The following is a 22,698-nucleotide window of genomic DNA, read 5'->3' on the forward strand; positions in this document are numbered from 1 at the left end:
AAATTGTTTAATCATTTATCTTTTTATTATTATTTTTGAATCAACTTATTTATCTTTTATTAACAGTATTTTTATGAAAAAATGTTAGATTTTATAGAATTAACCTTTAAATATTAAAATATTAAAATTTAAAATATAAAAATAAATTTATTAATTAAATTGTATTTAAAGGACTAAAAAATAATTTTCTAAATAATAATAGAGTTTTGTACCGTAGTTTAGTGGTGGGACTTGGAAAATGGATTCTTTAGTAAGCACGAGGCAAATCAGGGAAGACTTGGAAGGTGGGCCTCGCTCAATTTTATTTTAAAAAATAAAACTTATTTTATTTAGGGCAAAAATGTTAAGACTTCACTCACTATTTCTTATTCCTCAAAATTCTCTTTGATATCTAAGACTCGGTTTATTGCCAAAAATAATTTAAATTTAGAAAATATTTTACTATGAAATAATTAAATAAATATTTTTTTTAAATTTAAAAAATATTTTTATCAATTAATTTTTTGAATGTTTTAAATGCTAAGATATTTTCTCCTAAAATATATTTTTCTAAACAAAGGTATACAAATATTTAATCGATAATTTATCATAAATTTAATTAAAATGAGAGTAGCTTCTTGAGAATTGAAACTTCAATGACATTTTGTTTATGATTTTTCATTTTCACGCATTTTCTTCATATCAAAACCTTTTTAATTCTTTTTTAGTGTAAGGTAATTTTTAATTTTAATTAAAAAAGATTCAAACCGATGAGTTTAATTTTTTTAATTCGATCGATTTGATTCAGTTTAATATTTATAATAATTTTAATTATTTAATTCAATTCAATTATTTATATTAAAAAAATCAAATGAAAACAAAATTCAACACAATATCATTTTTGAGGTTATTTATATATGTTGATTTGTCCCTCCCACCTCTTGTTTTCAAGACTAGTCTGTCGATTACTTTGGATAACAATCTGTCCCTCTCCCTTTCCTTCTTCCCAGTTCTTCTTCTCTCCTACTTCTCCACCATCTAAATCACAACTTGTCCCCTCCATTTCCTTCTCTCGCCTTCATTATTTGCATCACCATTGACCCATCAAAAATCCACTTAAGCAATTCTTTGAAGACCTTATCACACCATCTAGTCCATCCCACACACAGACTCATGTCATATCTCACATTACATTATTACATTTTAAATTTATTGTAATTTAATTTTAATTTTTCTTTTCGATTAATTTTATTGTAATTTAATATTTTAAAGATTAATCAAAATAGATATTCGAAAGCCGAAGGCCTGCAATTCCTTCTATCCACGTGACGTCCTGTCATTGGCCTTCACATTTCTCCCTTACACCACTCCCTCTTCTTTTCGAAAACCTCCTTTCTTTTCATCCTAGCCTTTTCTTTTTCTCTCCATCTCCAACTTTTTAAACCCTCGTCGGAACTGATACTCGGAATATCTTCATCGGAACGTCTCTGACCGCTCCAAAAGAAGAGATAAGAAAGCGACAAAAGGGAGCTATCCTTTTTTCTGTTTGTATGCGTGAGGTTTTTGATGCTGAGTTTCTCTGATAGCTTAAACGACGACGTTGTTTTCAAGTTTCAGTGATTTTTCATTTTTTATTTTTATTTTGTTTTTATTTATTAGCGTCGACTTCAAGTAGGTGCTTTTGCTTCATCTCGTTTAATTTCTTAGGTTTTCTTTGTTTACAAACTTCAAGCAAGAGGAGGCTTCCAGCTGAAGTGAAATTCTGACAAGTCCTGAAAAAACAAGTGAAGAAAACCTACTTCTTTTTTCCAATTATATTCGGATTAATCGGCGAGAAATTTATAGCGAAATCAAAGCTCTGTAGCTGATGGAATTAAAATTTGATTCTTCTCAGATGAGAAAATGCTGATTATTGCTAGACCTTGTTGGGGATTTTGGATAATGATTTCGATTGTGGAAATATAGAGATAATAAGATTAAGAGACTTAAAGAAATGAGAAATTCAGGTATAATTTGAGGCTGCCGAGTTTGCAACATGAGTTACGGCAGCGGCAGCGGCAGCAGCGACAAGAACAGAGGACGAGAGGCAGAAGAGGAGCAGCAGCAGCCTGTTTTCCGGAGGTCCGTCGAGGTAGAACCGGCGACACTTACTGAAAATGGTTCTTTAACGGCGCAGGAACTGTCGATTGATGATTGTCTGCTCGTTGACCCCAAATTATTGTTCATCGGCTCCAAAATTGGCGAGGGAGCTCATGGGAAAGTTTATGAAGGAAGGTCGGTGTTCTCTACATGTGTGTTTGTGTATATACAACTATGGAATGCTAGTTCAATGATGAATCAAAGTTTTATTTAGTTCTAGTCTGAAGTTGACTTTTTTTCTTTTTTAAACCAATTATTTTCCCTTTTTAATTTTAAAAAATAAATAATCTGAGGTAAATACTGCATTATTGCTGTAGTTAGGATGAGAGAGCCAGTCTTCTTAGAAAATTTTAGCCATGGCTGGATGCTGTACACAAAAGATTATGTCTTGTCCCTTAAAATATCTGATTTTTTCTCGTCATAATAGATGTGTAATGATAACAGAATTTGTATTATAATTGATATGATAATCCATAATTGAAGAGCTATAAATCTATACTATTCTTCATAATTGTTGGAATTATATTTTATTTTTATGTCTGATTGAGATCATGCCTAATTGGCATGTAAAATTTTTAAAACATGCTTTTCATCTTTAAAATTTGTCCAAGTTTCATTATATGAACTATTTGTAGATCCTGTTCCATTGAATAAAATGTGCATTTGTGCCTTCACACTGAGAGTCCAAGAGTAGTATTTCTGGCAGCTAGTGTCCTTGTTATGTAGGTGCAATCAAATATTTTTCCAGGTACGGTGATCGAATTGTTGCTATCAAAGTGCTTAATCGAGGGAGCACTTCAGAAGAAAGAGCTGCATTGGAGAATCGTTTTGCCCGTGAAGTTAACATGATGTCTCGAGTAAAACATGAGAATCTTGTCAAGGTGAGCATCGAAATTATGAACTGTCTGCCCGTGAGATTCCTCTTATGCAGTTATTTGCATTTTGATTGTATTTTTGGATATCTTGTTTTCTCTATTTTGTATCTGTCATCTGTCCTATTCATCTCCATTTAACTTTACATTGTATGCTTCTCGGCTTTGCAGTTCATTGGAGCTTGTAAGGAGCCCCTAATGGTGATAGTAACTGAGCTATTACCTGGAATGTCACTTCGTAAGTATTTAAATAGTCTTCGTCCAAAACAACTAGAGCTTTGTGTGGCAATAAATTTTGCCCTTGACGTTGCTCGAGCCATGGACTGTCTGCATGCAAATGGGATTATACACAGAGATCTGAAACCAGGTACTTGAAAGAATATTTTGAAAGAATTCTTAATCTTTTAGGCATCTTTTCTCTCTAGTCCAAAGCTTATGCTTTCGGTTTTGTCAATTCTTTTGGGGTTGGTTGTTGGTAGATCTAGATCTAGAACTTCAAGCTAGGACGGCAGGGGTGCTGGAGGGAGGATAATTCCTCAGAGATTATGGGACCAGGTGCACTTGTGGACCCTATACAGTGCATCCCATCTCTGCCTCCAGTGATTATTTTCTGGGTTGATATTGTCCACCTCCTCTATTATCAAAGAGAAAGCCTATGTACGGTCCTGCATCTTTTCTGTCATCTCTATGACCACATGTTCGCTGAAGTTGACTGTATCTAGCACTAATTATTGTTTGTAAAAGAGACATACTTGTGTCTTTTTTGTCTTACTGTTCTAATACTATTCTACGCATAATCCTTTTAGATCATTGACACAGAGATGCTTGAACTGAGTTCTTATTTAAGTTTATCCTTTAGTCCTGAGATTCTGCACTAGTGGGGAGGGAGAGTGGATTCCATTTTGTGGATGACATTCTTATGTATTTTATGCATTAAGAACATGTCTTCAACGCATTCAGCAATGATGTACAAAATTTAACCATTATTGCAGATAATTTGTTGCTTACCTCAAGCCAGAAGTCTCTGAAGCTTGCAGATTTTGGCCTTGCAAGAGAGGAATCTGTGACTGAAATGATGACTGCTGAAACTGGGACATACCGCTGGATGGCTCCTGAGGTTTGTGATCTGCTTACATGAATTGATCGTTTTTGTTTTGATATTATCTGATGTGAATAACTGAAGATGGCATGTCAACCATGTAATTTGCAGGCAAACATCAGTAAATGTCTCTTTATGCAACAGAATAGTTTTACTTAATGGATTCCTCTTCCATTTTGGCAAGGGTTCATTTTGTACCCTCTTCATTAGTTCCTCAGGGGATAACTAATTTTCTTTCTACCAAAATTTAATCTCCTAATGAGATCATAAAATCTCATGGCTAGGTTAGACTAATTTAATATTAGCTCTGTCCTTTGATCTTTTTATATTGTCTTACTGGGTTGTAATTTTTACCTTAATTGTTCAGCACTTTTATTAACAATGGCTTTGCAGTTGTATAGCACGGTGACATTGCGGCAGGGAGAGAAGAAGCATTACAATAACAAGGTTGATGTCTACAGCTTTGGAATTGTCTTATGGGAGTTGCTGACCAACCGCATGCCATTTGAAGGCATGTCAAATTTGCAGGCTGCTTATGCAGCTGCTTTTAAGGTGAAAAAATTGCCAGTTGGTACTGTGATTTACCTGTGTTTTAAGCTTTCTATTCATTTAGTTTGGGATTTATTGCTTTTGATTGAAAGATTGTTTCGCCGAATGCAGTATTATATGAAGAAAGATACTACTGTTCTTGTGTTATTTGGTCATGATGTTAAAGGAATATCCTTGCAGGCTACACTTTGTGTCGCTATCACGACTTAGCTTTATTTTTAAACAACTATTTTTATTTGAAATGCAGCAAGAGAGGCCCAGTATTCCAGAGGACATATCCCCTGATCTTGCATTTATCATTCAATCATGTTGGGTTGAAGACCCTAACTTGAGGCCCAGTTTCAGCCAGATCATCCGCATGCTTAATGCCTTCCTTTTCACCCTTTCTCCGCCACCAACAGATGTACCAGAATCTGATAGCCATGAGACAGCAGCATCAAGTAATGGCACCATGACAGAGTTTTCTGCCCGTGCAAGAGGAAAGTTTTCTTTCCTTCGCCAGTTGTTCGCAGCTAAGAGGACTAGAAATTCTCAATGAGGGGTAAGTTTTGGAATGTTTCCTTTTGTCCCAGCTCAAAAAAATTTGTGCTGTCATAGAGATATATATTGTCAATGAATGGGTTAATTGATTAGACAAGGACTATTAGCAAAGGAATGAAACTCTGGAAAACGATGTTAACGAGGGAAGTTGATTAGTAAATAAAAAGATGAGTAGAGAGAGACCTATATATCTGCTCGCCTTGTTGTACAGCAGATAGTGGATTTAGAAAAATCTTTATGTCCATATCCATATCCTTTGTAACTTATTCCACAGATGGTTGCAGTACTACAACTTGACATTCGATTTTCAATTTTTATGGCTAAAGTTGAAGAGATTGCTTTGCTAGTGCTTTTGTTTTGATAGAGACCATAGATATATATGAACGCATAACTGGTTAATATTTCAAGAAAGTTGAAGAATTTGCTGTTGTTGAGACTTGAGTTAAGCTTCTTTTCCTATTCTTTATTTCTTTCCTTTTTCTTTTGTTTGTTATTTTGCATTAACAGTTCATGTATACATCGTTTTTTGTTTTCTTGCTTCTTAATTTTGTTAGTTACCTAATTATGAAACGAGTGAAAGTGCAATCTCTGTAGTTTGGTTGGTTAAAAAGCGTTAATCCAATTGAAACATGAGGCCACTTAATTTTTTTATGAGGATTTATTAAAAAAAAAAAAATCTTTCTGAAAGAAAATGAAGGGGGGGGGGGGTGTGGGATGATTCAGATTTATGTTGAGTTGGACTGCACAACTGCTTTTGAATTCCAACGGTTAGAACTGTTGGATTGCTACGTAGATTAGCATTTCCACATCCACACTAACTCTCTCTCTCTCTCTCTATATATATATATATATATATATGAAAACAAAGTAGATAAAAGATATGTGAAGATTGACAAAAGCTAAAGGCAATGTAAATAGTTTTTAGAATAATATATTATAAGCAGACCACACTATTATAATGGGTTTGTTATAGATAAGTATGTTGATAAGAGCTGTTAAGGGAATATATACATATATGTAGCGCTTAAGCTTTAATGCTTGGTCTAATAAAATATAAAAATTGACTTTTTTATTTCCTTATTAAGTTTGGACGGAGTATGTAGTGGAGTGCAACATGACAATTGCCAAAATTTGGTGGATGCTTTTGTAATTATTATTATTAATTAAAACTCCATCTTAAGATCTCCTAGAGACTATTTTAATAGCATTGAGGTAAAAATTAATTGATATTATCGTTGTTGTTAAAATGCTATTAACAAATTCCACAGCTTAGAAAATCGTCACCCCAGAAAGAAAAAAAAGTTAACCATACACGTTCCAAAGCTTAGAAAATTGACAAATTCCAGACGGCGATAATCTAAGCAAGAAAATTCTATATATTCCAATTTCCAAGAAAGAAAAAATGAAAATGAAATGGAAGGATACACACGTGTTCACTTGTTAATAATAATGATCATACATGGAGTAGCCAACAAAACTATTCCAGAGCTGGCTGACAAAAGGTACTAACTTGCTGACAAAACAACTGCTTAATTGGTCATCCATATCCAACCTTATATGATACATACATCCCATGGATGATCAAATTTGAGATGACATCAAAAGGATAATTTGGTGCATAGTGATGGTCCAGTATCTCTCTACCTCCTCCTGACAAGTCACAGCTTCTGCTGAATTATGGACTTCCCATGCTCTCTGGTACTCTTCATGTGCTCTACAATTATCATCCGCCGATTCTTACTTAAATCCACTTTATAATGAATCCAAAATACTAAATAAATGAGTTGTATTTAATGTTTATATAAATTATATTATTTATTTGTGTTTTAAATTCATAGTAAATTAGATTCAAATAAATTTTTTCTCAATTTGACACTTGTAAACCTCCTCAATTGTATCTAATGTTCTATTTGAGTACAATTTTACATGGCTTTCCATTTACTTCCCAATTTGCTCCAGAAAATACCCAATAATTTTGATGTTTAATTAATATTTTAAAAAAAATGGAGAAAATTAATGTAAGTGGTTTTATTTTCAGAAATGGGTAATCACTTGTTGCTCACGGAATCCATCCATAGAGCCATGGATGCAATTATTGCTCCTAACAGAAAACCTCTCTTGGACATAAATGCTAGAGAATTGTGGACAAGGGAAGGGAATTTTATTTGGGATATTTATTAGAATTTTGCTGAGTCATGGATTTGTATTTGGACTTCATTTCTACCTAACACTCATTAATTGAGATGGACTCCCTGCGGAAATGAATGACTTTAAGCTATCAAATCTATAATAATACATTTCTAATATTTTCTATCTTTTGGAAGTTTTCAATTTTTGCTAATTTTTTATTCGAATGAAGCATAAAATTCAAGCTTAATCGATGGACTATTTAATGAGAAATAATTTTTCCTTTTTTTCTTATTATAAAAATAAATGTTCAAAACGAGAAAATTTGAACTAAATACTTTAACCTATTTTTTATACTTTAAACATGAGAAGACTAACCGGTTAAATTTAACTCTTTAATTCAATGTTTATTGTATTAATTTTTAATTGTCAATATTACATAAAATTATATAATATTATTTTGAAATGGTATAATATCATATGAAAATGTAATTAAAATTATTTTCTTATGTTATTAGTAAACTCTTAAATAAAAACAAAAATAAAAATGTTATATTACAAATATAGTCTGCTAGAAAGGTCATCAAACTCGGGCATGCGTACGTCTCATTACCGTCGGATGAAACTGAAGTCTACGTGTCGCAATCACATACAATGAAACGATTAATTTCCAAGGCAAACCAACGCGCTGACAACACTGCATTTAAGAAAAAAAAAAGGAGACTGGAAGTCAATGCCTCTAGTAGTAGAAGTAAAGGTACACACAGACACGAAAGCAAGAAACAACTTTACCCAGCAATTTTGTGAGAACACCACAGAAGATTAGATAAATCTTCCATGGGATTCAAGATCCGGAGAAGATTCAGATTTATATTTTATTGTAATTCATCAACCTCTCGTCATCTCTTCTCCATTCAGAATCGCGTTTGAAGACTCTATCCCTCAGCAACCTCTATTTTTTTTCCCCCTTAAGGAAACCATTGAACTATGTGGTTTTTGGGATATGGGTTTCATCTTAGCATCTCTCGAGGTCTTCGATTTCGTGAACTTCTGATAATTCGACGGTGAAGGGGGAAATTGCTGGAGAGGTTAGGGTCGGGGTTGGGTTTGTGCATGATGAGGCTGAGTAATCGTATAGGTTAATTGGGATTTTAGGGATATTGAAGGAAATCGCTAGACGATTCTCTGATGAGAAATGGGGGAGAATGCAATTGGAAATTCAAGGGCAGATGCGGCGGCTATGCACACGGCAATGAATGCTGTGCAAGCTCTAGGGAGAGGATTCGATGTGAACTTCGATACGAGGTTGCTGTACTGCAAAGGAGTAGTGGGTTCTAGGGTGGTCCAGATTGACGAGGAACATACTAAAAATCTCTTTTTGTATGATGATATTGAGCTGGCCAATGTTTCCAGAGACATCAACAAGTCTTCCGATCCTAAGACTCGCCAGAGTTCTGGTGTTTGCACTTTCTATGAGGTACAGTCTGCTAAACATACTATGTGCCTTCTCTTGAATTGTTTAATTATTTATGTTTCTTCTATAGGCCTGCCTATTCCGGCGTTTTAGTGTGTTGGTAGTTTTTATATTTTAGTTTATGGCAATGTGGTAGGTTTTTGGTGGTGAGATGGGCTGCTAGCTCTGAGTTTGGGATTGAAGGTTTGAGAATTGGGTTTCAGTAGAAGTGAATATATCTTCTTTTTGGATCTAAGGATTTAGACCTTTTAAATAGTAAGTTCTGGGCACATTTAAAAATGCAATAGATGACCGAGTTCATTTAAGCCTCTGAAGTTGCTGAAGCTGACGCTAGTCTCCATAGAGGGGCTTAAATTAGAGTAGTTGAGCTTGGGCCAACAGCAACTCCAGTTAAACTTGATGTCTTCTGCTCAATCGGTCAATCCAGGCTTAGACATGCAAATCTATACTAGGGCGGTTTCTTTGTGCTATATCTCACATTTTCCTCCCTGGGTAGTAAATGAGCCCTTGTCATCATACTTGATGATTTCTTGGGGTAATTCTTATTTTGTATTTAGTTACACTATGGACAATTTTTTCAAATACTGTTTTTTAAAATTCTATATAGAATCTTGCATAAGTACCCCGTCTAGGATTCAAAAGCTTAGAATGTTGAAGTATATATTGCTGAACATTGTCTGGAGTTGCATTAAATATTAAAGAATCAGATTTGTTGTTTGACTGATCTCAAGTTGTTGGTCATGATGGTGAGGTGGTTGAGGGTATTTTGGTCTTATAGAAAAAGAGTTTCAAATATTAAATATTAATAGCTAATTTATGTGGTGCAATAGATTGAAATGCTCAATAAATAGCATTGGCATTTTCTTATTTGTAGCTGTTAACCATGAAATAGTGGTTACCTAAAGTTATTCTCATTTACTTCTCATGGTGGTCACTGCAGATGGTGGAGTACTTTAATCAAAAGGCTAATATATCTGGAGTTTTACCCTTGGGCAGCTTCAATTCTGCATTTAGCTTTACTGGTTCGAAGCATATTGATGCTGCATCTACGAAGACCCTCTCTATGGACGGATTTTATATTCCGCTTGTAAAGGTCCAACTTATGAAATCCCCATTAGTGTTGCAGGATAATGTTAAACAGGCTGTCCCAAATTTTTGGGACCCTGCATCCTTGGCAAGGTACAAAAATTGATTATTAGAGGAGAATTGTTGGCTTTATTGCTTCAAATATTAATTATGACTTTTTTTGACAGCTTCATTGAAAACTTTGGAACCCATGTTATCACTTCAGTGACTATTGGTGGTAAGGATATGATATATGTTAAACAACATCAATCATCCCCTTTGTCAACCATGGAGATTAAAAACTATGTTCAGGATATTGGAAATCAGAGGTTCTTTGACACGGAAAGTCATACAAGTTCAGGTCCTATGAAAATCAAGGATAAGGCTAGTTCCAGAATATTTCTTTGTTTGTTTTTCTTCCTTAGTGCGCTTTCTGTTCTCGATTGCCATTGGCTTAAAATAAATTGTTCATGAATTTTGTAGGGTGGTGATTCTGGCATATTTAACAGCCAAGGGATATATCCACAACCCACAAGTGCTCCATATCTTACTGGGAAAGAAGTATGTAGCATACATTTAATATATGTTCTTTCAAATTGCTGTTTCGCTTAAGTTTTGTGACATATCTTTTTTGTTGTTTTTTCTTTTGAAATCGTTGCATCGTTGTTTTAATGATAGAAGGTTTTTCATTCATGACATTATATCAGCCTAGAGATTCACATCTGATAAACTTAAACTATATGTGCCAAAAGTACTTATCAGGATGCTAGAACGAAACGAGTCCCTCCATATGCACTTCATTTGATATCTGTGCATGAGTTATCTAATGGCATAAATGAAGCATATTAAAAGCATTTTACTTATTGCATTTTGCTTAGTCAAATAATTTGGTTTCAATGACAGTTGACCACAATGACACGGGTAATTGTAATTATGAATCAAATAGGATTTGATGTAGATCACTAGATTGATGACATGATGGAAATATGGCATTACATTTCTTTTTAATATGCATCTTACAAGTTTGTAGTTTGCAAATTGCATGTGAGGCTGGCCTAAATTTGTTTGTGCAGTTTCTTATCATTAGTGCTGAAACATGTTTCCTCAAATCTAAGCTTTTTTTCTTTTTATAAAATCCTTAATTGATACAGGATGTTACAATAATTTTTCGGAGGAGGGGAGGAGATGACTTGGAACAAAACCACAGCCGCTGGGAAAGAACTGTGAGATACTCTCCAGATGTCATTGAAATGACTTTTGTTCCTATCACTGATCTCCTTAATGGGGCACCTGGAAAAGAGCATCTGACACGTGCAATCGGTTTATACCTTGAATGTAAGATTGATTCATTGGACCTCTGTGTATGTGTATAGTTCCCCTTTTATGTGTTGTGTGGCTAATATTAAAGCATTCTTCTTGATTGTGACTTTGAAATTTTTAATAATTATGCACAGACAAGCCCCCGATTGAAGAGCTGAGATATTTTCTGGAGTTTCAGATTCCTCGAGTATGGGCTCCTGTACAGGAAAATATTCCTGGCCACCAAAGAAAGGAACCTGTTTGCCCATCTTTGCAATTCAGCATGATGGGGCCAAAGCTCTATGTAAGCCAGGAGCAGGTATACCTTCTTTTCTAGTGCCATGTGAAAGATAGAACAACTATTTGCAAGATTTTGGGGTTATAGGATGAAAGATTTACTGCTAGGACATGAAGAAGAGAATTCCTTTCTCAGCTATCACATTTTGCCCCACACATGCAGAGAGAGAGAGAGAGAGAGAGAGAGCTTTGCTCCTTTTTTTCTTTAACTGGTTTAGTTTCTCTTTTGTTTATCTGGATTTATTCGATAGAATCTTCCTTGGAGCAATTCCAAGTTTCCTGGTCTTCCTGTCTTTAGATGTTCCTGGTGTTGATCATAGTGTGATTGCATCTCTATCTAGCACTCTCTATTTCTTATCAAAATTAGCTTACAATAGACAAATGCTACTGATCAGAATCAAATGAGGGAATATACAGGAAAATCATGCAACACCACTGTATTCCATCCTTATTCACCTTTCTGAGTTTTGTTAATTTCATTTGCCTGGGTCTGGTTTATTCTCCATGAACTAGAAGGCTTATGAAATTTTCCATAAATGGTTGATGTTCAAAATATTGTTAAAATTCAGTGACTGGTTTGCCCTTCTGTATCATTCAGTGAGCATTTGGTTGTCCAAATGAAATTGAGATTATTCCATTGCATTTGATGTAGCATCTGGAATTTTTTATGGTGTTTTCACCACATTCCAAGTCAGTATCTTGCTTTAAAGCTTTTAACTATTTTAGGATGAGATAATTATTGGCCATTCTGATAAAAAATTATATATTGAGAAAAGACATGGTTCTCTAGCTGCAAGTATATGTTGTATACATTAATAACCTAACAAAATCTTGCCAACTAAGGCAATTGGTAAGCCTTATTAAAATTTGGTTTTGATTTTGGGATATCTCGGGATGCAGATATCAGTTGGAAAAAAGCCTGTGACAGGCATGCGCTTATCTCTAGAAGGAGCCAAGCAGAATCGGCTGTGTATTCATATTGAACACGTAGCATCCCTTCCTAAAATCCTTCTTCCATATTGGGACACCCATGTTCCAATTGGTGCTCCTAAATGGCAGGGACCTGAGGAGCAGGATAGTCGATGGTTTGAGCCAGTGAAATGGAAGAATTTCTCTCATGTAAGCACTGCACCAGTGGAGAATCCTGAAAGCTTTATAGGTGATTTCTCTGGAGTGTACATAGTCACAGGAGCTCAACTTGGAGTGTGGGACTTTGGGTCAAGAAATGTTCTATACATGAAACTCCTCTATTCCAGACTACCTGGTTGCACAATACGAAGATCTCTGTGGGATCATGCCCCTAATGACAAGTCAAAGAAAGTCCCTTCTGTAAATAATACCAACCCTGGGGGCTCAAGTTCAGGTTTAACAGAAAACACTGTGGGCAAGAAGTTGGCGAAGTTTATTGATGTGTCTGAGATGAGCAAGGGGCCACAAGATCCTCCAGGCCATTGGTTGGTTACTGGAGGAAAGCTCGGCGTGGAGAAAGGTAAAATTGTTTTGAGAATGAAATATTCATTGCTGAATTACTGAGCTCACTGTTGTGGTTTGTATGATGATTTGCAATGTTATATTGTAGAGGATGTGCTTTTGATGCATATGGATTCATGTTATCTTCCATATAAACCACTGAAAGTATGTGAGGTGGCTTGAGAGGATGTGTAAGTAGGTGTTTTTTGGAGTGGGGTTTTTCCCAATTTCAGAGGCCAATTCTGTTTTCTCTGTTATCTGTGAATTATGTAGAGAAATTTAACTTCTCGGTATTAAGTGATGAAAGGATGTAGAAAGAGTTTGCCTTCCAATGTGATTATTTTATATATTTATAATACAGATTCAGGATTTTTTGTTTTTCCAGACACAAGCTTGTTTTTTTATCCAAGTGTATCCGCCACTCTGCGACTCTAATTGCCTTGCTCTAGCTGACAAAGTGCAGTCCTTTGAAACGAGGCTTTTTTACATGATAACTTGGATGTTTTATGAAGTCTTCCTTGGTTATGTGCCTATTCCTGAAATCATAAAGGAGCTTGATTTGGCTGATAAAAAGTCATTCTGAATAGAGATCTTTGAGAAGCTGCAATTATTATTCAGGATCTTGATTAATACCTTTTGTTCTGTCGCACTTAAAAACAAATATTTTTTGATATACAAATTTTTACTAGAATCGACCGCCTTCAGGATTATGTTCAAATTGCCAATTGGCAGGAACAACATTGTAGCTGCTAAAATCATCGTGTCTGAAAACAAGCTGCTCCTCTTATCAGGAGGTGCTATAGTCCAAGGCTGCAGGGATCAAATGTATTACCAATCAAGTCCATTACCAATCAAATGTATTCTCCATGATATCAATTGAGCTATGAGTTGCTCTGCCAATATGTTCCCAATTTCTCGACATACTTTGCCACCCCGTTCTGGACGCTGAGCGGACGTCTACTGCACCGACCCAGTCCACATTGGTTTTCAGGACCAAGCTGAATTAAGAGCGACCTTTGATGGTGGACATCAATTTTCTTCACGCAAGGGACCCTTGAGAAAACAACACAACAATTCAGAGCTTGCAAGTCGATGATAAAGGAGAATTATAGATTTCTGACTTGTGACTTTGAAAGTGGACCCTTCAACTCAAGCATGCCCATAGCTGTACTCTTCCTACATCTTGTTTGATTCAAGATATATATTTTCATGGAACTTATTTTCTAGAAAATCTAGAACAAACTAAATGACAAATCGGTATATTACACTTAACTATAATTTAATAACTTATTAAATTTCTCCCAAATTACTTTTCTCGTACAAGAGAAGAGAAGTATAATGGCATACTTCTCAGAAAGTTGATTTGATAGCGCAACTAAAGAAGATAGCTTTTTGCCTCTCATGGGAAATTTCAGTTTACTCAACCAGTTACTTCTATGACTTCAGATTATTCCCATGACTTTTATTCCGTTAATGGGGAGTTGCAGGGGTTAAGCAATCATGAGAGTATTCAGCCGAATACTTGGAAACCTCCTCCCAGATAGTTAAAATCAAGTTTGATGGGGCAATTGATGTTAAAAGGGAATGCAGCTTTAGCAAGAGATGGGTAGGGTAGACCGTCCGCTGAACTTCCAAGAAATTCAAAGGAACATCCGCTAATCATAGAAGCTTTGGCTTCCCAGAACAAGGGGACTCACTTTCGTCATTCGAGTTAGGAAAGGACGAGCAACTTTCAACTACATTAGCGGTTGTACTGAAGATATTTTTTATTTTTTCTCTAAATCATATATCTATAAATATATAATGAATTAGTGTTTTATTTACTATTTTTTACATTTTTTAATAAATATAATAAAATGAGTTTTAAATAATTAATTTTTGCAATATAAAATTTGAAAATGTTTAGATAAAATGAATGTTTAATAATATAACTTGATTTTTCAAATATTATTTCAATTAACCTAAAATAATCTCAGTTGTTTATATAAAACAAGTGTGTGATAACTTTTAAAATTTTATTTCAATTAATTTAAATAAATTTTGTCACACACTCATTTTATATCAAAAGTCTGAAATTTTTATTTTAAAAAGATGTTTGATTTTTAGAAATAATATAATGCATAAAATTGCAAATTAAAATTTTAAAATTTTAATAGATATAGTAAAATTTTTGGTTTGAGATAATTGATAGCTTAAATGTGTTGTTTATTTAATTTGATAAAATAATTTTTCATTTTTTTATATAAAAATATAAATATAAAATTAGAAAGTAAATTCTGCCACGTGTTAATTATTAGGTAGTCATTCAAAATTAATGACAAGTTCTGTAAAAATTTATAATTTATTTTTTTAAAAAATTGTCATTATTAATAAATTAATTTTTTATATTTTTAAAAATTTATTAAAATATTTTATTTTTTTATCTTTATCAATAGAAAAGCTTTCATTTAATTTTATCATTAAAAAATTATGAAAAGGTTAAATTATCCCTACAATAATCAATAATAAAAAAATTGAAAAAAAATTCTATCTTTTAAAAATTATACAACGTTTTATTAATTTTTTTTTCTAGAAAAACAATGAAATTTAATTTAAAGCCCTTGAAGCCCGCTTGAAGAGCTAACCCAAGCCCATAATTGATTGGACGGATTCATTTCTGGCGGAGATGGATCCCAACGAGACTGCAAACGCTTCATTACAACAAGAATAATCTGCCATATATTTAAGTGTTTTAATCTTAATTGGAAAAACTTTGATGGATTAAGTTGATCTGGAATTATTTAAATAATTTTAAAATATACTTTTATTTTATTATTATTTTTTTAAAATATATTTATTTCAATATAATCAATTGATTCATAATAATTGTAAATCAACTTATTTCTTAATGAAAATTATTTTTAATAATAACATAAAGTTCTTTCAATAAAAAATTACTTTTTAAATAGTTGTCTAATATTTTCAATTTTATTAATCAAAAAGTATAATAAATAATAATAAATTAAACAGATATATATATATATATATTAATCGCTATACAGTATAAATTTTATTATTTTGGCATTAAAATTTTCTTAAAATAATTATATTTTTAAATTTATGTGTAAATAATTATAAATTTAAAATAAAAAAATGAATAATTTCTTTACAAAATTATCCAATTAAATATTAAAATAATTGATCAGCGGTTCGAACTTATCCATGAATCCAGATGGCTGTGCATTGGATACTCATCTTCAGTGATGAGAGAAGCGGAAGAAAAGGGAATCCACGAATGCAAATGGCTGTGCGTTGGACACTGTTCTTCAGTGACGATAGAGGCGGAAGATGAGGAAAGTGCCACTACAGATCAAAGAGGAGAAAATTTTACACGTATGTTTGTATATACATTTCATCAATAAATAATAATAATATATTATTTAAAATTATAATAATATTTATATTTAAATTAATAAAATTTTATTAACTCAATAATACAATGGGATGCATATAAATTTATTTAAAAAAAAAAAAAAAGTTGTGGTATTCAACACTTTGATGCCGCAAATAAACTCCGTATTCCTGCGGGCTGTGCCATGCTTCTGCATGTTATATCCACATGTCGTCCCATCCCATGCATTAAATTGGGCCCAACAGGAAACTAAACAATCGTCAGAGACCATACGTGGTCTAGGTGTTCACACAGTCCCATTGCCAGCAGCTGTATTCTATATAACACCAACCCTGTAATCTTCACACTCGCTCACTCATACTCCAAAAGCTTCAAATCTCTTTAACATAATACAACAAATTTAGCATTTGATCCTCACAAACAAAGCCATGGCCGCTCTTAAGATGGTTAGCGTTATTGTTGTGGTGTGCATGCTGGTTGCAGCTCCAATGACTGCACAAGCCATAACGTGTGGTCAAGTGGCGAGTGCACTCTCCCCATGTGTTAATTACCTCAAGACAACTGGGGCTGTCCCTCCTAGACCATGCTGTAATGGAGTCAGGGCCATCAACGCCGCTGCTAGAACCACCGCCGACCGTCGAACGGCTTGTCAGTGCTTGAAATCAGCTGCCGGAAGCATCAAGGGAATCAAACAACCAACCGCAGATGCTCTCCCCCGTAAATGTGGAGTTAACATTCCTTACAAGATCAGCTTCTCTACAAACTGCGCCAAGTAAGTGGCTATATATGATATTGTATAAATTATTGAGAAATTGCTCTTGGTTCTAATTAGAACTTAATATTTTGTGTTGCAGCGTCAAGTGAAGAGGATAGAGCAGCGATTTTGGACGCTGAGATGGATCAGGTAGAGAAGAATAAATGAATAATAATAAAGCCTCAAGCTTAGGAAAAGCTTACTGGCTCCATCGCATGGCCGGGTCGTTGGTTAGTTAGCCCTGTTTTGTACGGTTCATTTACTATCTTTTGGGACGCTATTTTGGGTCCTTTGTCAGAAATAAAATCCATGTTTATCATGAGGGTTTGATTTGATATTTTTTTAAAGTAATATTCTGTTATTAATATTCAGACAAAACTTAACAAATGAACTACAACTAATCCGTAGCCAAGAGGTCACCCCAAGACCTAAATTGTTAAGTGAAAAAAAAAAATAACACTCCAAACTCGAGAACTAATCTGTAAAGTAGCCGCATTAGCGAAAGTGTGAATAATTAAATCATGCAATAAACCAATGAGATCATCGTGAAAATAAAAGTTGACAGTCCAAAATCTGCTCCTCATCAGAATTTATAGCACCAACAACCTCCTTTGAATCCATCTCCAAAATAATATGCCCCATACCTGTACTTTTAACCAACTGAGAATATCGTGAACCCTCATAACTTCAGCTAAAGCTGGGGAGTAAACACTATCCTTGTAACCCGAATAATTAACCCATTAACCGACCCACTGAATCTTTAACAATTGCTCTAAAGGAAGTTCTATTGATCTCCCGAGAGATACTTCGGGTCAATATAGACCCTAAGAAAGTAACTGTATTTTGGAAACTTAGATGCTGTGCATTGATTGGTAGTTATGTTTATATATAGGTTTGAGGTGGAGAACAGAAATTCAACAAACTAACCGACCCTTAACAACTTTGAGGGTTCTCTACAATGTTCTAGAAGATTCTAAAATGCACTACATTTATAAATAAAATGGCATCGTTTTGTATCCTCCTTTTACGACGTCGTTTTCTTCCTTGTGGTGGCGTTTTCCTCCTTGCTTCTTACTTCCTTTTACGGCATCGCTTGGATCAGATATATTATATCTCTTCAGCCCTCCGCAAGATGGACATGCCATAGTTTTGGGTAATCTCATATTGGATAGGAGGTTTTGAAAATGCGTTGCACCGAGAGATTTGGTGAACAAATCGGTGATCTGCTATCGGGATGGCACATGCACTGTTAAAATAAATCCTTTGGAGAGTTGATCACTTATGTTATGGCAATCAATGTCCAGATGCTTTGTCCTTTCGTAGAATACGGGGTTGGCTGTTATATGTTGAGCTGTTTGGTTATCGCAGGGCAGAGGGATAGGAAGCTCCGGTTCTATGTGAAAGTCGTTTAACATATAAGTTATCCATTTAAGTTCACACACTGTAACCACCATGCTTTTGTATTCGGCTTCTACAGATGATCAGCTAACAGTGTTTTATTTTTTTTTTATTTTACAGGATATTAATGATTGGCCGAGAAAGATGCAGTAGCCGGTGAGTGATTTTCTAATCATTGGACAGGAAGCCAATATGAGTCGAAGAAAGCTCGAATCTTGAAATTATTTTGGGCCGGAAAGAATAAGCCCTGTGTTGGATAGCCTTTCAAATAGCGAAGTACATGGAGAACTACATCCCAATATTATTGTCATGGCTGCTGTATGAACTGACTGAGATGTTGTGTTGCGTAGGAGATATCCTGCCTGGTAAATTCGAGGTAAAGTAGTTTGCCTATTAACTTTCGATATCTGTATGGGTCTATCAAAATCGGTCCAGGTGTATTATCGAGTTTAAGCCCTTGTAGTAAAGGAAAGTCAGATGTCTTAGCATGCATAAATCATGTTTCTTGAAGGATGTCTAACACATATTTCTTTTGGTGAAGGAAAAGACTAGCTTCAAAACGTGCAACTTCCAATCCCAGGAAGTATTTAACATATCCCAAATCTTTGATGGTGAAGAGTTTGTCTAGGTATGTTTTTACATCTGATATGTCTTCTTCTGATTGTCCTGCTATGAGTATATCATCAACATAAACAATCAAAGCTAAAAAACTATCTTTTTGTGATTTTGTGAACAGGTAGAGATCAAAGGAGGATTGGTTGAACCCATATTGCTTCACACAATTGGTGAGTTCTTTGTTCCACATTCTCCCTGCTTACTTTAGGTCGTAGATACTCTTAATAAGTTTGCACACTTGTCCTGATTTGGCTTTGTCATAACCTTCTGGGGGTAGCATGTATAAGTCTTCTTTTACATGTCCATGTAAATAGGCATTATTAACATCTAACTGATGTACTGGCCAGTTCTTGGCAGTAGCTATAGCCATGAACATTCTCACAGTAACTAGTTTGGCTACTAGAGAGAAATTATCAATGTAATCAACCCCAGGTAGTTGGTTAAATCATTTTGCCACGAATTAAACCTGTCAACATATCCATTTGGCTTATGTTTGATTTTATAAATCCATTTAAAGGCAATAACCCTTTTTCTTTTTGGTAGAGTAGTCAGGTACCAAGTATTGTTTAACTCTAAGGCACTTACTTCATCTTGCATGGCTTGCACCCATTTGTTGTCCCCTTTTGCTTGAAGATATGACTTTGGTTCATGAATCATAGACACATTTGCCACAAAACTCAAGTAATGGGGTGTAAAGATAAGTTCAGAAATGAAACAGGGTAATGTATTAGAAAAATTACTTGTGGCAATATTAGGGGATACACCAAGATTATCATGACATATAGAAGCTGCCACAAAATCATTTAGTCATCTAGGTATGGTGGAAAGTCTTGTGCTTCTCCTTGTTGATATTGAATTTATCATTTCTTCAGTATCTTCTGTTGAGATGTCTGATGGTTCAGATGTAATGGGTGCTTTCGCTTCATATGAAGGTTCTGTTACTCTTGGGGTTTCATGGGGAGGACTGTGGTAAGTGTTTGTGTAGGGGTTGTGGGTGTGTGTTTGAGGTGGGACTGGTAGGTCAGGTTCTGGTATTGTGTTTGGTAGAACTGCTTTGTGAGGGTCATGGGTGTCTTGCTGGGATTTGATGGGAAATATGGTTTCATGAAAGATGACATCCCTAGAAATTAGGATTTTGTTAAGGTCCAAAGCATAGACTTTGTAGGCTTTCATTCCAAGGACATACCCAAGGAAAATACTCTTAAAAGCTCTTTCTGTAAATTTTATTTTGTGGGGTAGGGTATTGATTGTAAAACACATGCAACCAAAGGTTTTAAGTAGGTTAAGGTTAGGGGCTTCCTTATGTAGGCGAGTATAAGGGGTTTCCAGTTTAACACTGAGCTAGGGAGTTTGTTAATGATGTGAGTGGCTGTAAGTATGGATTCACCCCATAATCTTTGTGGTAAATTTGACTGAAACATCATGTAACGACCCGGAAACCGGACCGCTACCGGCGCTAGGATTCAGATCGACTTAAGGTCGCCGAAACCTGTAGCAAGCCTAACATACAGTCTGTCATACCTGATAGAATCCCATACATGATCACACATTTTCATAAAAACTTTAAACTTTTTATATACCAAGCTTGACCTGTGCATCATCATAAACTGTATACATAAAACCCCATACTAGAGCTCTCATCAAATGCTCTAGTAGGGTTAACATCTCATACATCAAGCTTGGTTCAACATATCTCATCATTAAAACATTTACGTAAAGATCATGTACAACAGGGATTTACAAAAAACATTAGGGCCAAGCACAATACTAATCCTCATTACATTACATTACATTACATGTCCACTACAACTCTATTACATGACATAGCCATTACCCTTGCTGACTTCCTGCTATCACTGACCCTGCAAACCTGGGGGTTAGGGGAAAGGAGTGAGCTACAAAAGTCCAGTGAGCAGAACATTAAAAACATTATAATAAACATATGCTTTCATGAAATGCATCACAACACAAACAATTCACATCAAGGATGGACTTGTCACCAGTAACCCTCTACATAATCCAATTATGCCAGGGGCGTAGTGCAGGCCACACCTAGTTTTTCTCTTACATATAACATATCATAACATATCCAACGGTGCCAGGGGCGTAGTGCAGGCCACACCTGGACTTCTCATACATATCATAGCATATCATATCGAGGGCTAGTGGGTCATCCAACATCCATCCACATCAACAGCAAATTATGCAATGCATCATATTTGTAAATTCTAATGCAAGCATCCTATAATCATGGCAATCGTGATGCATGAATATGCTTAAAAGTTTGATTGCTTTAAAAATACAAGAGTTATGTTCTACTCACCTCTGGCTGGTACTCAACTAACTCTGAAGCAGCTATCTCACTGCTGGTCTCCTCGGTTCCTCAGGTCCGATCCTACACAGGTGGACTCAAATAAGAGACCAAACATACTCTAACATGACTCTAAACAACTCTCCAAAAACCCCCTAAAACATCACAAAACATGCATAGAAAACGGGCAAAGGAAGGCTGGGTAGGGGACTTTCGGCGGCAGGTTCGGCGGCCGAAGGTCCCTACAGAGCCGAAAGTCAGGCACTTTCGGGGGCAAGGTTCGGCGGCCGAAACTCCCCTCTAGAGCCGAAAGTTTATCTTTCGGGGGCGAGTTTAGGCGGCCAAAGCTACCTCCCCTAGCAGGTTCGGCGGCCGAACCCTACTTCGGCGGCCGAACCTGGGTCTTCCAGGGTGACAGAACTCGATTCTGCCTCCCCCATTCAGCCACTAAAACTCTCCAAAACACACATCCAACTATTCTAAAACATGCATACACATTCGTTCATGCATAAGGGGTATAAAACTAGCCTAAACCCCCACAAACATCAATATAGCATCACATTTATCATTAAACTAACATAAACCAACATAAACCCTAACATTTTAGATCTATTCTAAACATGCATCAATACCCCTTAACCCTTCATAAAACTTACTTAAAACATAAGAATAGATGAGGATTTACACTTACCTCTTGAAGATCGAAAGTAGGCGTGACCCAAGCTTGGAGATGAGGAGGAAACGAGCTCCGGAGGTCTCCAAGCTTCAAAACTTTGATCTTAGCTTAAAATCTTCAAAACAAGGTAACAACTTATCAAAAACTAGAAGGAAAAACATAAAATCGACCATAGAAGGGCAGAAACTCACCTATGACCGAAAATGGAGAAGAAAACTCGCCTATTTTCGGACAGGGGGCCTCTTATAGGTGGCTGGCCAGACCACCTTCGGAGGCCAAAGGTGCCTCCGCAACTCCACCATATTTGGCGGCCGAACCTGGACTTTTCTTCCATGGTGTTTTCTTTCAAAACTCAATTTTCTTTCTTTGATTAAAACCATAAAACATTAAAACATTTTATGAAAACCTTTATTTTCACCCTTCTAAGGGGTTCCGACCTCGGGATTCGGGATTCCAATGGAGATTCCGTCTGAAAGTTGGAATTCCGATGCCGGGACTTAGCCGGGTATTACATTCTTCCCCCTTTAAGAACATTCGTCCCCGAATGTTCAACAAACAAACGTAAGCAACAAGGAAGCACACATAAAAACATAAAACACTAACCTTAGAAGAGATAAGGATATTGTTGGAGCATGGACTCCCG

The 22,698-nt window shown here is 35.4% G+C and overlaps 3 protein-coding genes across 4 annotated transcripts; all 3 read left to right on the plus strand.

The window, feature by feature from the left end:
• The first annotated feature begins 1,197 nt into the window (after positions 1-1,197).
• On the plus strand, positions 1,198-5,524 carry LOC110622924 (serine/threonine-protein kinase STY13). Of its 2 annotated transcripts, XM_021767664.2 has the most exons (7): positions 1,198-1,763; positions 1,874-2,253; positions 2,867-2,999; positions 3,162-3,357; positions 3,983-4,107; positions 4,483-4,641; positions 4,886-5,524. In XM_021767664.2, exons 2-7 carry the CDS (start codon positions 2,015-2,017, stop codon positions 5,174-5,176), a joined length of 1,143 nt encoding a protein of 380 aa, XP_021623356.1. In that variant the 5' UTR covers positions 1,198-1,763; positions 1,874-2,014; the 3' UTR covers positions 5,177-5,524. The 2 variants fall into 2 exon arrangements, with proteins under 2 accessions (XP_021623356.1, XP_043816159.1); XM_043960224.1 differs by having other exon boundaries at positions 1,198-2,253.
• Positions 5,525-8,034: 2,510 nt separating this feature from the next.
• Positions 8,035-13,294, plus strand: LOC110622875 (MACPF domain-containing protein CAD1). Its single transcript, XM_021767567.2, has 7 exons — positions 8,035-8,782; positions 9,720-9,958; positions 10,033-10,228; positions 10,328-10,405; positions 10,996-11,179; positions 11,299-11,462; positions 12,341-13,294. The coding sequence occupies exons 1-7, from the start codon at positions 8,501-8,503 to the stop codon at positions 12,971-12,973; spliced, it is 1,776 nt and encodes a 591-aa protein (XP_021623259.1). The 5' UTR covers positions 8,035-8,500; the 3' UTR covers positions 12,974-13,294.
• Positions 13,295-16,627: 3,333 nt separating this feature from the next.
• Positions 16,628-17,374, plus strand: LOC110623629 (non-specific lipid-transfer protein 1). The gene is made up of 2 exons (XM_021768630.2): positions 16,628-17,073; positions 17,156-17,374. The coding sequence occupies exons 1-2, from the start codon at positions 16,730-16,732 to the stop codon at positions 17,163-17,165; spliced, it is 354 nt and encodes a 117-aa protein (XP_021624322.1). The 5' UTR covers positions 16,628-16,729; the 3' UTR covers positions 17,166-17,374.
• Positions 17,375-22,698: the final 5,324 nt, after the last annotated feature.

Source organism: Manihot esculenta, chromosome 9 (genome assembly GCF_001659605.2).
Source record: "Manihot esculenta cultivar AM560-2 chromosome 9, M.esculenta_v8, whole genome shotgun sequence".
NCBI classification, from domain to species: Eukaryota; Viridiplantae; Streptophyta; class Magnoliopsida; order Malpighiales; family Euphorbiaceae; genus Manihot; species Manihot esculenta.

Bases quoted from the DNA above. Each gene is read 5' to 3' on its own strand.
- LOC110622924 (XM_043960224.1), top strand. From the start codon at position 2,015: ATGAGTTACGGCAGCGGCAGCGGCAGCAGCGACAAGAACAGAGGACGA. The intron at 3,358-3,982 runs GTACTTGAAAGA...CCATTATTGCAG, and splicing joins ACACAGAGATCTGAAACCAG to ATAATTTGTTGCTTACCTCA. The intron at 4,642-4,885 runs GTGAAAAAATTG...TTTGAAATGCAG, and splicing joins CTTATGCAGCTGCTTTTAAG to CAAGAGAGGCCCAGTATTCC.
- LOC110622875 (XM_021767567.2), top strand. From the start codon at position 8,501: ATGGGGGAGAATGCAATTGGAAATTCAAGGGCAGATGCGGCGGCTATG. The intron at 8,783-9,719 runs GTACAGTCTGCT...TGGTCACTGCAG, and splicing joins GTGTTTGCACTTTCTATGAG to ATGGTGGAGTACTTTAATCA. The intron at 11,180-11,298 runs GTAAGATTGATT...AATTATGCACAG, and splicing joins AATCGGTTTATACCTTGAAT to ACAAGCCCCCGATTGAAGAG.
- LOC110623629 (XM_021768630.2), top strand. From the start codon at position 16,730: ATGGCCGCTCTTAAGATGGTTAGCGTTATTGTTGTGGTGTGCATGCTG.